General features: G+C 42.2%; 1 protein-coding gene across 1 annotated transcript in view; it reads right to left on the bottom strand.

Moving 5' to 3' along the window:
* Nucleotides 1-14,667, bottom strand: part of LOC135498053 (xylulose kinase-like) — a 28,292-nt gene extending 13,625 nt beyond the window's left edge. Inside the window, exons 1-8 of the mRNA XM_064788202.1 lie at nt 14,340-14,667; nt 8,544-8,626; nt 7,642-7,711; nt 6,638-6,718; nt 6,190-6,276; nt 2,625-2,717; nt 1,812-1,913; nt 920-1,051 (exon numbers count right to left, since the gene is read on the bottom strand). Coding sequence (XP_064644272.1) covers nt 920-1,051; nt 1,812-1,913; nt 2,625-2,717; nt 6,190-6,276; nt 6,638-6,718; nt 7,642-7,711; nt 8,544-8,626; nt 14,340-14,396 — 705 coding nt within the window. The 5' untranslated portion in view covers nt 14,397-14,667. The remainder of the gene's footprint in view (nt 1-919; nt 1,052-1,811; nt 1,914-2,624; nt 2,718-6,189; nt 6,277-6,637; nt 6,719-7,641; nt 7,712-8,543; nt 8,627-14,339) is intronic.
* Nucleotides 14,668-16,021: the final 1,354 nt, after the last annotated feature.

Below are 16,021 nucleotides of genomic sequence, written 5' to 3'. Positions count from 1 at the left end.
TCGCATTGAGCGAGAATAGCCCAAAATGCATTCAAATCGATTCAGAAGTGCTGTGTGAATGGTTACTTCTAAAACGATTCAAGGTAAATCGTTTTCCGCAGGGCGATTTGGGGAAAGCGGTCTAGAAGTGATTTATGTGAGAACACAGCTAAAGTGATCTCCACGAAAATCAAGGAGCAACCAGAAGGCACACGACATTTGAACTTGACCAGGAGGGGAACAAAGCAACAAGTCGACCAGGGGTTGAACCCAGGAGCTCTTGATCATGAGGCTATGCTCTTCAACTGAACTATTGCTGTCTGCTGCACGCTGAGCCATAACTAGTAGCGATTCGTATCAGTTTCCTACATTATTGGTATGGTATGTGACATAAGTCGTACTTCCACCTATCAAATCCCCGTGTCTTTTGCGCTTACACCTATGAATTGCCGTGTCTAAATAGACCCGTGTGTCAAATTCCCGTGTCTATTAGCCCCATCGAGCTCGATGGGGCTAATCGGGGGCTAATTTAGACCCGTGTTCAACACGGGTTTTTTGATAGGTGGAATCTGAATAGCCCCGGCAATTGCAAGTTCTAAGACCCGGCGACAGATGGCGCGGTGTAGTTGCCTCGGTATTGCGCACGCGAAATTCCCCTCCAATGGGAAAGAAACACAGGAGAGCTCCCTACCTACAGCGCACCTGTCGCCGGGGCTATTAACCATTATCCAACACCACTGATAGGTCTAAGTGCGCCCCAGGTTTTTTGACACACGGCGAAGACACGGGTCTTGAAAAAACACGGGGTTTTATGATGGGTGGAACTACGACTATTGTCTTCAAAGTGAGAGCAAGTGTGTGTTAAAACTCCCATTGGTGCACATATCATGCCCAAGTTACTCAACTTCGATTTCGTCAGTCCAGCCGCTCGATCACTTACATCTACGCAACCTTGTTCCCACTGCTTCTTGTGAATATTGAGTAGGTTCATGCCGGAGCAGTCAGCAAAATCAATGCCCGCGTAAGCACCAAGGAATAGACTAGCACCAAAACTGCTCACCAGCGAAATCCTCTGAAAGTAAACAGAAACGGTTCTTTTAATAGCCGTTGACAGACTTGAAGGAGGGCATTTTCAGTTCTAAGAAATACTTCTTAAGTACAGTGGAACCTCTCTTAGCGGACACCTCTCTATTAAGGACAACATCTCTATTAAGGACACTACATAGTTTTGGTCCAAAAGTGGTAGTTTTCCATTCGATTTGACCTCCATAATCAGGACACCTCCCAATTAAGGACAGCAATTATCAGTCCCAAGGGTGCCCTTAATTGAGAGGTTCTTTTTTTTGTAATATATATTTTTATTTCCCTACTACTTTCTTTTTTACATTTTACATTTAACATTTTTCTTTTTTTTCTATATTTACATTTTATGATTTCATGAAAAAAAAAACCTTTTTGTGGAGGCGGAGTATGGAAAGGGTAAAAGGATTATTAGTATTCTTTAAAGTCCTTTAAATAATTATACATAGGGAAAGTTTTGAAATATAAGTGCACTATTGGTGCATATGCAGAGGTGCAGGTGCATGGAACATGTTTGTTTGTTGTTTTTTTAACTGATTGTAAGGGGTTGGGCTCTATTTGTTTAAACGATATTATTTTAATTGAGAGGTTCTTTCGGTACTTTAACATGCAATGGCATGCAATTTGTGACTTAAACTTTATTGAATGTATGCATGTATTGATACATCATAAAGCACTTCAAAGTTTTTTTTCAATGTTTTAAGCGCTATGAAAGATGAACATCTCAGTTGTAGCGCTTGATCCTGGCTTACCTCTGTGTCATGATAAGCATCTGGCTTGTTACGGCTGATCTTAGCAATCTGTGGCCCAGTGAATCTTTCAACACCAATGCTCCCTGAGAGTGAAGCCAGTCGCTGAAACAAACACACACAAATTAATTTCAAACGATTTCAGCAGTGCCATCACTTGGCCACTGCCGTGATAAACGGGCAGCAGCAAGATTCACGAGATGAAGGAAGGGTCCCAGTAGATCAGCATCAGTTTAGTGTCAGTACCCCTATATATCAACCAACCAAAGTGGAATACCGTAGACCACAAAATGTCCACAGGCATCATATTTCAACAAATTTGCAAAAAACTAGATTCACGAAAAAAAAAAAATAAAAACATTTTTTTTATTTGAAAATGAAGAACATTTTCTAACCCGCCAAAGTCAAAATTTTAGGGGATTTTACTTCTTTTAAAATCATTTGGAATAGTCAACATTTAAATTTTGTGGTTCAAAGTACTGTTCCACCGAGACAAGGCTCATAATGACAACACTCAAGCCGTTTTAGGTTTGACGCCATCTTGACGGGGGTTACGAAATCACATCAGCCATCAGGCGGCTTGTATGAACTACAGTGGAACCTCCTTAAGCAGACACCTCTCAAATCAGGACACCCTCTCTAAGGACACTAATTTTGGTCCAGAATTGGTCGTTTCCATTCAATTTGACCTCTCTAATCAGGACACCTCTTTATTAAGGAAAGTCCCGAAGGTGTCCTTAATAGAGGGGTTTTACTGTTTTCCATGAATGGGTGGCTTGTTAGAATTTTTCATTGGTCTCAATAGTTGTACAATACCTGTGCTCCACCGACCGATTCCTCCAGCTGGTGGCAAATGGCTGTGGTGCTGGAGTCCATCCAGATGGGTGAGTCAGCAACACTGAAACATTCCTGGTAAGGAAGAAACCAGAACATTTGACTTAAAGAGCACGTTGTTAGTGTACATTCAGTGTTGGTGTACATTCAGTGTTGGTGTACATTCAGTGTTGGTGTACATTCAGTGTTGGTGTACATTCAGTGTTGGTGTACATTCAGTGTTGGTGTACATTCAGTGTTGGTGTACATTCAGTGTTGGTGCACATTCAGTGTTGGTGTACATTCACTGTTGGTGTACATTCAGTGTTGGTGCACATTCAGTGTTGGTGTACATTCACTGTTGGTGCACATTCAGTGTTGGTGTACATTCACTGTTGGTGTACATTCAGTGTTGGTGCACATTCAGTGTTGGTGTACATTCACTGTTGGTGCACATTCAGTGTTGGTGTACATTCAGTGTTGGTGCACATTCAGTGTTGGTGTACATTCACTGTTGGTGCACATTCAGTGTTGGTGTACATTCACTGTTGGTGCACATTCAGTGTTGGTGTACATTCACTGTTGGTGCACATTCAGTGTTGGTGTACATTCACTGTTGGTGCACATTAAGTGTTGGTGTACATTCAGTGTTGGTGCACATTCAGTGTTGGTGTACATTCACTGTTGGTGCACATTCAGTGTTGGTGCACATTCAGTGTTGGTGTACATTCACTGTTGGTGCACATTCAGTGTTGGTGTACATTCAGTGTTGGTGCACATTCAGTGTTGGTGTACATTCACTGTTGGTGCACATTCAGTGTTGGTGCACATTCAGTGTTGGTGTACATTCAGTGTTGGTGTACATTCAGTGTTGGTGTACATTCAGTGTTGGTGTACATTCAGTGTTGGTGCACATTCAGTGTTGGTGTACATTCACTGTTGGTGCACATTCAGTGTTGGTGTACATTCACTGTTGGTGTACATTCAGTGTTGGTGCACATTCAGTGTTGGTGTACATTCACTGTTGGTGCACATTCAGTGTTGGTGTACATTCAGTGTTGGTGCACATTCAGTGTTGGTGTACATTCACTGTTGGTGCACATTCAGTGTTGGTGTACATTCACTGTTGGTGCACATTCAGTGTTGGTGTACATTCACTGTTGGTGCACATTCAGTGTTGGTGCACATTCACTGTTGGTGCACATTAAGTGTTGGTGCACATTCAGTGTTGGTGCACATTCAGTGTTGGTGTACATTCACTGTTGGTGCACATTCAGTGTTGGTGCACATTCAGTGTTGGTGTACATTCACTGTTGGTGCACATTCAGTGTTGGTGTACATTCAGTGTTGGTGCACATTCAGTGTTGGTGTACATTCACTGTTGGTGCACATTCAGTGTTGGTGTACATTCACTGTTGGTGCACATTCAGTGTTGGTGTACATTCACTGTTGGTGTACATTCAGTGTTGGTGCACATTCAGTGTTGGTGTACATTCACTGTTGGTGCACATTCAGTGTTGGTGTACATTCAGTGTTGGTGCACATTCAGTGTTGGTGTACATTCACTGTTGGTGCACATTCAGTGTTGGTGTACATTCACTGTTGGTGCACATTCAGTGTTGGTGGACATTCACTGTTGGTGCACATTCAGTGTTGGTGCACATTCACTGTTGGTGCACATTCAGTGTTGGTGTACATTCAGTGTTGGTGCACATTCAGTGTTGGTGTACATTCACTGTTGGTGCACATTCAGTGTTGGTGCACATTCAGTGTTGGTGTACATTCACTGTTGGTGCACATTCAGTGTTGGTGTACATTCAGTGTTGGTGCACATTCAGTGTTGGTGTACATTCACTGTTGGTGCACATTCAGTGTTGGTGTACATTCACTGTTGGTGCACATTCAGTGTTGGTGTACATTCACTGTTGGTGTACATTCAGTGTTGGTGCACATTCAGTGTTGGTGTACATTCACTGTTGGTGCACATTCAGTGTTGGTGTACATTCAGTGTTGGTGCACATTCAGTGTTGGTGTACATTCAGTGTTGGTGCACATTCATTGTTGGTGTACATTCAGTGTTGGTGCACATTCAGTGTTGGTGTACATCAGTGTTAGTGTACATTCAGTGTTGGTGTACATTCCGTGTTGGTGTACATCAGTGTTGGTGCACATTCAGTGTTGGTGTACATTCAGTGTTGGTGTACATCAGTGTTAGTGTACATTCAGTGTTGGTGTACATTCAGTGTTGGTGTACATTCAGTGTTTGGTGCACATTCATTGTTGGTGTACATTCAGTGTTGGTGCACATTCAGTGTTGGTGCACATTCATTGTTGGTGCACATTCAGTGTTGGTGTACATTCAGTGTTGGTGCACATTCAGTGTTGGTGCACATTCAGTGTTGGTGTAATTCAGTGTTGGTGTACATTCAGTGTTGGTGTACATCAGTGTTGGTGCACATTCAGTGTTGGTGCACATTCAGTGTTGGTGTACATTCAGTGTTGGTGTACATTCAGTGTTGGTATACATCAGTGTTAGTGTACATTCAGTGTTGGTGTACATTCAGTGTTGGTGCACATTCAGTGTTGGTGCACATTCAGTGTTGGTGTACATTCAGTGTTGGTGCACATTCAGTGTTGGTGTACATTCAGTGTTGGTGTACATTCAGTGTTGGTGTACATTCAGTGTTGGTGCACATTCAGTGTTGGTGCACATTCAGTGTTGGTGCTCATTCAGTGTTGGTGTACATTCAGTGTTGGTGCACATTCAGTGTTGGTGCACATTCAGTGTTGGTGTACATTCAGTGTTGGTGCACATTCAGTGTTGGTGTACATTCAGTGTTGGTGTACATTCAGTGTTGGTGCACATTCAGTGTTGGTGTACATTCAGTGTTGGTGTTAGTTCATAACATCATGTTGACATGTTGTTTCATGTACATCAATACACATGTAACAACATGCCATCATGATGTTATGAGCTATCATGCTTTCTAACAACTGGACCCTGGTAGTTCATATTCCACATATATTATCCTACTCTTTGGTTAAGGTATCGACACCGCACTGGAGGTGATGGTTATCTCACCCAAACCGCGAGGGTGGAGCTAAACTGTAGACCAAAACCGAGGCTTAGCAGAGGTTTTTGCCTCCAGTGAGGTATCGATTTCTATTCTAAAACATCTCAAATAAAATGTCGAAAAATTTGGTTTTAAATGCTTTTGAAAAGCTTCCACATTTTGTACCAACCCAAGCGGTTTGGGTTGTCTCATCCAAACCTTTGTGGTGAAAACGAGGCTATATACATTACCCATTATGAAAATGAAATCTTCTCACTCGGATGTTTTAGACTATTCAACCCATCGTTGGTGCGGTGATCAGCAAGCGATCTATAGTAACGGTGAACAGTGGTTTCCCCAAAAGTAAATATCGCCGAGCTAACGGCCGTGGCGTACCTTTAACTGTGCTCGAAGAGATTTTTCTGGCTCAATTTTGGAAAAGGCATCGATTGCGCCATGCTTCCAGTACACACTACCACATTGCTGAAGTGAGAACATGTACATATGTACAATACCTGTAACTGCACTTTGAGGCTTTTCTCTGGCTCCATGTTTGAAAGGATGTCGACGGCCCCACGCTTCCAGTACACACTACCATGTTGCTGAAATATATGAGATACGACGTATGATGTACCCATTGCAATCACTAGTCAACCTCACTATTCAATGTATCCAATGGAATGGGGCTGAAGACAGCACAAAGGCTACATACAACTACATCTACCGATTCAAACAAGACAGACTTTCAGGGAATTTGGCAATTATCTTCGACAGGGGCTCGTAGCAGCTGAACTCCTTATCCCAATACACCCTCCCGAATCTGATGCGGGGCACCGGTTCATCCAGAAATACAATCCTGGGTTCTCCCCAACCTCTTTTGGAGGTAGCCAGCAGCGTTAACCACCAGGCTATGAAGCTCCCCGGCCCACGAAGATGGTTGCAATGAACAGATAAGTCACAAACCTGGCCAGTACCAGACAGGGCCACAACCTTGGAGAAGTCGAATCCATCGTTCTTCATCTTACTGAGGACGAGGTCAACAGCCTGCAAGGGAATGCCAACATATAATTAGGGAATGCCAACATATAATTCCTGGAACATTATAATACAGCTGGTTTGATGACCATGACTGAGATGCATCCTGCTATGCAGTGGTATCACAAACTAGGAGTTTGCCAGAAGGAATGAAGTCTGCAACAATGGATGATATGAATCAAGACTAGCAAAGGCTTTTACTTCAGTTTTGTACAGAAAGGCCTAGTGTAAATGTACATGGAGATTTAGATAAAAGCATTGCTAGTCTTTATTCATAATCAGTCACCCAATGTCTCTGCAAGTGGAAGTGGTTGGGCCATGACTTGACGATGGAGACATCCAGGCTTCCCCTCAAACTTCCACATTGATGCCACAAGGAAACGGCACCGTCAAGGCTTACCGAAGGGAGCCTTGAGAAGGACTGCCGTACAGAACCAGGCCAACAGTCGTTTGCTTGCGATCTTTTTAAGGGTAGGTATATTCAACTATTTAAGGCTTCATAAAAGGTGCCCAACATTATCAACCCTATGGCAAGAACACTTCTACGCAATTGGAAATAATTCTAATTCAATGACAAATTTTGAATTCTTATCAGCGAACAGCATAGGCCATGTCAGAGTGTTAGCCAAAAAGTAGACATATCACTAAAGCCCGGCGCAAATGTACGCATACGACCTGGGACAGAGGACCAAGGACAACATTACGAGTGATTGCATTTTAGCCAATCTGCATTCCAACCGGAATCGTCACACTGGGTGATATGAATAAAGACTAGCAAATGCTTTTATCTAAATCTCCATGTACATTTACACTAGGCCTTCCTGTACAAAACCGGAGTAAAAGCATTTGCTAGTCTTTATTCATATCACTCATTGTCTTAGCTCTGTCGCAGGTAGCAGTGACTTGTTTGTTTGGGGCCATCGCCCACCTACCTCAACCCACATCAGAGTTGGTGCCGTCACGGTGTGGTTGTCCTCATGAATATGTGCACCACCATGGGTCCTAATCAAATGAAAGTAATAGACAATACATACAGGGACTCGATTTCTGCCAGTTGGGGGGGGGGGGGGAGGTACAAATACCCACCTTTGCTTAAAGAGTGGGTATGTACCCACCTTCTCAGGGTTTTATACAGAGGGGAGGGGGGGGGGGACTTATGTTTCAAATTCAAAGTCTAAAGTGGCATTTTTATCGATACTAAGATGAAGATTAAGCATTTTCATGCGTTTCACCTTGGCACTGACTGACCAGTCATGCGTTTCACCTTGGCACTGACTGACCAGTCATGCGTTTCACCTTGGCACTGACTGACCAGTCATGCGTTTCACCTTGGCAATGACCAGTCATGCGTTTCACCTTGGCACTGACTGACCAGTCATGCGTTTCACCTTGGCACTGACTGACCAGTCATGCGTTTCACCTTGGCACTGACCAGTCATGCGTTTCACCTTGGCAATGACCAGTCATGCGTTTCACCTTGGCACTGACTGACCAGTCATGCGTTTCACCTTGGCACTGACTGACCAGTCATGCGTTTCACCTTGGCACTGACCAGTCATGCGTTTCACCTTGGCAATGACCAGTCATGCGTTTCACCTTAGCACTGACTGACCAGTCATGCGTTTCACCTTGGCACTGACTGACCAGTCATGTGTTTCACCTTCAACAAAGGATCGCCGTGTCTCTAGGTTTTGTCTGAAGTCGACTTAGGCATTCTGACGTGTTCCGAGTGTGCGCATTTGATTTGTTTTGGCACTGATTTGTCTTCTTCGAATTCGTCAATGGTACTTTTGAAAATAGTCTTGAAGGAATATTATAATCTGGGGATACATACCCATAGTGAGGAAGTTCTGTGTCGTATTTCACCGCATTTTCATAGACAATGCTCAGCTCATTGTCCACAGCAATCACCTTCACCTGGAATGAAGAAAAATCTGATATCAGGTGGTGGCACTTGTAAGTTTTAAGTAAATATAAAGCATAGGCATTGACTAACCATGGAGTAGCCCGGTATTCGAAAAAGCTTGATCACCAGATTGCAGAGCTGCTAACCCCCAAATACCCTTTTCCGTATTTTTCCCCTGAATTTGTCACTTTTTCAGTATTTCGGGGGGGGGGGGGTCTTTCAGTAACACATTGCTTGCGCTTAGGCATCGGAAAATTGCTTTGAAAATTGCATCAAATTCAAGCCATCAAAATCGAAATCCGCCATATTGTAATCTGAGAGTGAGTCGTGCGCAACGCAGGAGAAACACTGGCAGTATCATATTGCCAATGTATTTGAAAAAGTTAATGTGATTTGCGCGAGACTTGGCGGTGCACAGATGAGAAATCAACAAAATGAAATCGACGAAACGAAAAAAAATTGAACTTTTTTTTGAAAATCGTATTTTTGATAGCAATTCCGTAACGCCGTACTAAAATGCGTTTTTCGGCCAAAATCTGTACTAAATACGGAAAATCGTAACAGGTTGGCAGGTCTGAGATTGTTGGATGTATTGGATTGTGACTCATGGATTGATCACCACCGCCTGGATGCATTGGATTGTGACTCATGGATCACCACCGCCTGGATGGATTGCACAATTCACAAATCCCTAACGTTTAACACCATGTGCTTCAAGTAGACACACTGCCACTGCAGTCTCACGCGGGCTATCACCGGCGATTCTGCATGAACTACCAAGCTGACAGAAAGTTTGCAATGTAGCTGAAGATCTTCCTACTTGTCAATGTCTGAATGATTATACTTGAGTCGGGGCATTTGATCAGACAGTTGTGATAACGACAGCATGAGCCAGAGTATTGCAACATGCACACCATTTTCTGAACAATCCCCAATCCAGGCGGTGCTGATCCACGATCACAATCCAGTGAATCTGGCAGTCCAGCGATCCAGCTTTTTCAAATACCTAGTACAAATTAAAGACCCGAATTGATTTTTAGTGATGTCTGTTGGTGTAGCCCTACAAGTACAAATTAAAGTTAGGTTTTTTCAAATTCATTGTTCTAGTACCGGTATGTCACTGCATTTTTATCCATTCAATAGTTTATTCCTACCACAAACCCTCCAGAAAATGGCCTGATGTTCCAGCATAGGAAATTTTAGCAGGTCAACACACATGTACGGGGGTTTCACGCCATTGAAGAAAGGCCATGAAAAATTACGTTGGACAAGCTCAAGATGCTCTGTTGCAAGTAGCGTCATCATGACCCGCAATGTTTGACATGCATAGCATTAGGGCTCATATGCTGCACAAAATCATGATTTTCTGGAGCGGTCGTGGAACTTTCGAATGGATTAAAACCCAGGGACATGTTGTAATGCTCAGTTGAAGTAGGTTTGATAGAAATCCGAGAGCAATTGTGAAAATGAGAGCGATTTTCAGGATTTCTCAACTGACGACATCTTGGACAAGACTATGGTCATAATAGAGTTTATGCGATTTAAAGAATAAACTGAAGATAGGGACGAGGGAGTTAAGATTAGTGTAAGGGAAGTGTTAGGGTTAGTGCTGGAAAGGTCACGGTCAGGGTTAGCGTTAGGGTTAGGGTGAAAATGACCGTCGTTAGAACAGCGAGTAGTTTGTATGTAATGCATTAAGGATCATCGAAGAGCCCCGGCCTACTTCTTTCTTTCTGGCAAAACCAGGAAGTACGCAGATTCAGGACCCTTTACGAATCAACTATGCTGTAGCTATGAAGTATGTACAGTCTAACAGTGCCAAGCCTGGAGTGGAGTGTGCCAATCAATCCAATGACATTGACAATGACCCGAATTGATTTTTAGTGATGTCTGTAGTTGTACTCGAGTTGTACTGGGCCTATACTACAATCTGGATGTACAGTACCGGAAATCCTGGCGGTACGTTTTTAGATTACCCACAAGTCTGTCAGTGAATAATTTAACGATCCGCCAATGAGAAAGCCGCATTCATTGATTATGCTCATTCAAAGGCCAATACGTGTCTACCTGATTATACATGATTTGTAGTTGAGCGCAACACAGTTTTTCTCAGAAGGAGAAAGATTGATTGGTTATATTCCGTATGTGCGAGACTACCCCAAAGACTTATGGGTAATCTCAAAACGTACCGGCAGCTCCCCCGGTACTGTACATCCAGATCCTTGTATTGTGATTTAGGATGCATGTACAGTCAACAGTGCAGTGTCAGTCCAAATCAAAAGGGTAGGAAGTCTGAACAAGAAATCTGCAGTGCTATCATGACCATGCATGTGCATGCAATGAATACAATTTGCATGCGTGATGCATATAGGCCTACACCGCTGACTGCGCAAAAAGCAACCCCAGAAGGCAGCATATTTTACAGCTATATCAGTTCGGCAAACGTCAAAATTCAGCAGCGATGCCGTTCGAGGAATCCCCCGTTGCTGTTAACAGCAACGGTTGCTTTATACGGCATCCCTCGGATGCCTCACGCGGCATCCCTCAGCTTCGGGATAACTTCGGGGCCGAGCGCTGCCGATCGGGGGTTCCATTATAGATTAATAGGGGGCAGCTGGTATTGATCTAAATATTTACCCAAGGAAATGTAAGTCTATCCACGCATTTTTGAAAATTCTCAATTTTCAGAATGGCCTCCACTGAAATGTGGCGTCAGACCAACTGATGGAGGTTCAATTCTAATACCCTTACTCAAATACAGCCAAATAATACGACCTGTCCCATGTCCCCGGCTTGTAAGCTCTGGCTCAGCAGATGACATGTAGGCCTACTGCAGAATATGGTGTAAAAAACGGGAAAATTACAATCATCTGTGTGTAAAATATGTGTTTTTTAATTCATTTCAGCAGCAACCAAAAATTAATCGAACGATGCTCACATGATTTTAATTTCAATGCTGTGGTGTCAATTTTCATTGGAAGTGTCACTTTACGGCAACGGTTGCCTCAGACGGCATCGCTGCCGAATTTTGACATTGCCGAACTGATATATGTTACCCCTTAACCCTTGTAGGCAGCAACTCTGAGTTCATCGTGAGTATGATATGAATATCAGGAATCGGAGACTTACAATTATGGGCAAAAGTTTATTCTACGAGTGAGATATCAACTATCTGGCCTACACATGACATGGGATTGGGAACACGACTTTCCCTCTGACCGGTCAACAATAATTGCACCTGCCTTAACAACCAAGTTTTATAACATCATATGAAGAACGAATACTGGGCGAAACCCCTTAGTTAGTAGTAATTCGAGGCTAAATATAGTTGCCCAGATCATGCATTGCATGTATTAGGCCTACATTACCAATTCAATTCGATTCAATTTATTGCACAAACTATCAAAGCCAGTATGAGTAGTATGGCAGTACTGTCGACTGTTAAAGGTATTATAAAACCATAATGAATTGTTAAAACATAGTCATTTCCTGAACCTACTCAATTACAAACGGATGCTGTCATGCAATGCATGTGTTCCGCGCATTTTACCGATCTGCGCTATCTTAAGATTGCGCTGCGCATTCTTAGGATCCTATAATTGCGCGGCAATCTCGAGATCGCGCAAGGGAGTTGGGGGGTCTTGCGAGCCAATGAACGAATGATGAATGATTGTCCTGCAAATAATATAACTGACTTATCATGTTCTCTCCGAGAATTTGCAACATCAGACTGCATAAATTATGATGAAATATATGAACTATGGGTTGCCATTCCAACAATAATCTTCCGCACGGCTCATGGGCTTGAATTTTGTGAAAAGTCCCATCAACTTCTGCAATGTTACAAGAAAACGAGGACGGGAAACTTGGTGTGAAAGAAAATGGTGTCCCCTACGTACTACTATCACGAGACACTAGTCTCCCTTGTCCCACAACAACAGGTAAAACTATAGTAGTAGAATTCGTTCTATTGTTCAATGATTGTTGAGGGATTGTTAGATTTATGGTAAGGGCCGGTGTAACATCTGTGGTTGTTCCCCATGTTTCAGTGTTTCCAAACAATAGGCAGCTAGAGAGACCATGACTGTTCAATAAGAGGGATACACAGAAAAACTCGTCAATCTATTTTTGAGCGTTCCCAAACAATGAGGGGAAACACTCAAAAACAGAAACACTCAAAAACATTACACCGGGGTAAGGGGCCGTTCATAATCATCAATGTGAATAAAGGACACTTAGTGCGAAAGAAAATGTTGTCCCCTACGTTATTCATTAGACTATAATCCCACCTTTGGTGACAAAGAAAATGTCGTCCCTTGTGGAGAGTAAGTCATATCATATTCGTCAAAAAGTGTCATACTGAGATCTGTTCACATTATCAAAGGCATGGCCGCATTAATTACCACTGCTAATTAGGCTTCTGAGATGATGATCAGTATAAAATATTGGTCAAAGTGTCATAGTGAGATCTGTTCACATTATTAAAGGCATGGCCGCCTTAGCGGCTTCTGAGATGATGGTCAGTATAAAATATTGGTCAAAGTGTCATAGTGAGATCTGTTCACATTATCAAAGGCATGGCTGCATTAATTACCTACCACTGCTAATTAGGCTTCTGAGATGATGATATGTTCATATTTGACTTGACACAAGCCAATTTTAGCACTTACTAATTATCATGATTAATATTCATTGATAATTTTTGGTGAAATGATCACTATGACAGAACGCTAATTTACATATAATAACCAATTACCAATTATCAATTATCATTAATTGGTGAATAAACTAAGTTCCATGACAATATTGTGCGACTGTAAGTGTAAATATCATAAACATTGTATTGTGTAATCATATATATCAAGGAAATGTAAATACTATTGGGATGTTATTATAAATAAAATAATTATAAACGTATAATAAAATCTTAGTTATTAGATGTATCTCTTTATTCATTAAGTAAATCCGGATGCAAGATTACAAGCAAATGAACTTGATCAATCATTAATTTTCAAAAGCATTGCTCTCAGGTTGGATGTCCATCAGCAAGCTGTGTTAGGGGATAACCTGAAATATAAAACAGTATTTATAATGAGAAGATAACATAAAACCTTACATGTAGGCCTAAGTGTCTCCCTTCTCTAACGAATGCCTGAGCATGGAAGTATCTTAATAATACCTCCATGGCCTGCAGTTATCTTAATAATACCTCCATGGCCTGAGGTATGGCCTGAGGTACAAAATACAAATCAACCACTCGACAGTCAACTTTGGCCGGTATTAAATTAATTTACTTTCAGCATCCCATAGACAGTCACATGACAGTAATGTGACTGTTGGTGTAGCAAAAAATTAGGTGAAAAATAAAGCTACCAATGGCAATGCAAAGCTGAACATAGTATCATCATCTCTAAAATGCGCAATCGGCAAAAAGCGCACGCTCACCCTTGCGCGATCTCGAGATTGCCGCGCAATTAAACGATCCTAAGAATGCGCAGCGCAATCTTAAGATGGCGCTAATCGGTAATTAGCGCGGAACACATGCATCGATGCACAGTCATAATGTTGGCCGAGTACATACATGGAGTATAAAAGCGATACACGTAGGCGGCAGGCCCAATAGTATACAACGAATGTCAACAAGATCAAAGTACCCATGAACATCCAGTGATAACTAGTCTTTATGTGTGTCCGGTGTTTGATAAATTGACTTGATTATTTTACCTGCTGCGTGCTAATTTCAACCCCAAGAAAAAGTTTGGCGACATCCGAACCCGCCATGCTGCTCAAAGTGCAAATTTTAGTGTGATAAAAGGCCGATAGGGATCATACTGTGTGTTACACAAATTACCCATTAAATCTGCTATAGGGTTCTTGTACATTCTGTGTACATACATTTTCGTGATTTAAAAACAATTCAATGCTGCGATTTTCATCAAACTTTACAGAAGTGTAGTCCTATATCTTGTCAATGTCATAAGTGAATTTTAGAAAGTTCCAATAATTCTAAATTGTTTTATTAGCGTTTTCGTGAGACATGCCTGAATATGACACAATGCGGGGCCGTGTTTACTGCCTGTGAGAGAATGAATGAATGAATGAAAAGCATTTATAGGCGGCGCCTTTCCATGAGCCTGATCAAGGTGCCACCCCGTTCAAAACCGAAAAACATCATTCAGAGAAGTGCTTCTTAAAAAGCCACGTCTTTAGCTGAAGTTTGAAACTGGTGATATTTTGGCATGCCTTGACGTGGCCAGGGAGGGCGTTCCAAAGAACAGGTGCACAAGACGAGAGACTCCGGTCGCCTAGCCGAGTTCGGGTTCTTTTGACGGAGACCCGATCAAGCCCAGAATACCGCGTCTCTCGTCGGCCAGGTGCAGCACTCAAAAACCCATCGAAATATTGTGGTGCAAGACCGCTATAGATCTTATAAGCAGTCAGCGAGATCTTGTACTCGATCCTTGACCTAACAGGGAGCCAGTGCAATTGCCGAAGGGCAGGGGTTATGTGCGCAGATTTCCTAAGACGGAGGACAATCCTGGCAGCCCAGTTCTGAATACGCTGGAGTGGAGCAATGGTACTTTCAGGGAGACCATGCAGAATGCCATTATTGCAATCTAACCGGGAGCTGACCGAACTATCTTTCCGAACTAGTAAAATCTAGAAAAGAAGTTCTTATTTCAAAAGCGACCAGAATCCTGTTAGTTGATATCATTCAAAATCAAAAAAGCCTAAAGTGATGTTTGCAAGCCAGCCAAATAACTAACATTCCAGGCAGTATTTAGGCATGACAGGGCTTTTTAAAATTTCATCACATTTGTCCCATGGTACCACTGAACAGTTGCAAGTTAATGGGATACATTGAATTGCATGGGCGTAATGGGTGGCCTTATGCATAAAAAAGAGGTAAATACTACTAGAAGTTAGAAGTAAGGTATTTACTGGTCATGCTAGTAAAGTAGGAAACTAGTGAGTAAAATTAAAGTATAATCAAAGTTATATTTCGTATGCATAATCTTTACCTTTTACTACAAAGTTTATGCTTCTGTGATATTTCTTTGTGACGGATTCCGTAGCCTTGTGTCCATGATAGGCCTATGGCCACTTGAAGAGAGAATCCAGAATGCAGTAATGCAAGTGGTTTCCCTCATTGTAAATGCACTTCATAGTGTACAGTATAGTACGGTTGCCGCTAGGGTCTTTTGCCACATGGGTCTTATGTTCGTGTTGAGCTCTCCCGGTACTCTCTACGGGTTAGTTCACCTGACAATTGGCAATTGGCAATTGGCAAAGTGCCAAAAGTATATCAAATGCTATAAAACAGGGTTTTTGATTCATCATTATTCTTTTACATTATATGACAAAATCAAATATGTTTGATCTTGGACAGTTTTGCTGATGAATTC

The sequence above is a fragment of the Lineus longissimus genome, chromosome 13 (genome assembly GCF_910592395.1).
Source record: "Lineus longissimus chromosome 13, tnLinLong1.2, whole genome shotgun sequence".
Lineage (NCBI taxonomy): Eukaryota > Metazoa > Nemertea > Pilidiophora > Heteronemertea > Lineidae > Lineus > Lineus longissimus.
The sequence above is the reverse complement of the archived record's forward strand: the minus strand, read 5'-3'. Positions and strand labels throughout refer to the sequence as shown.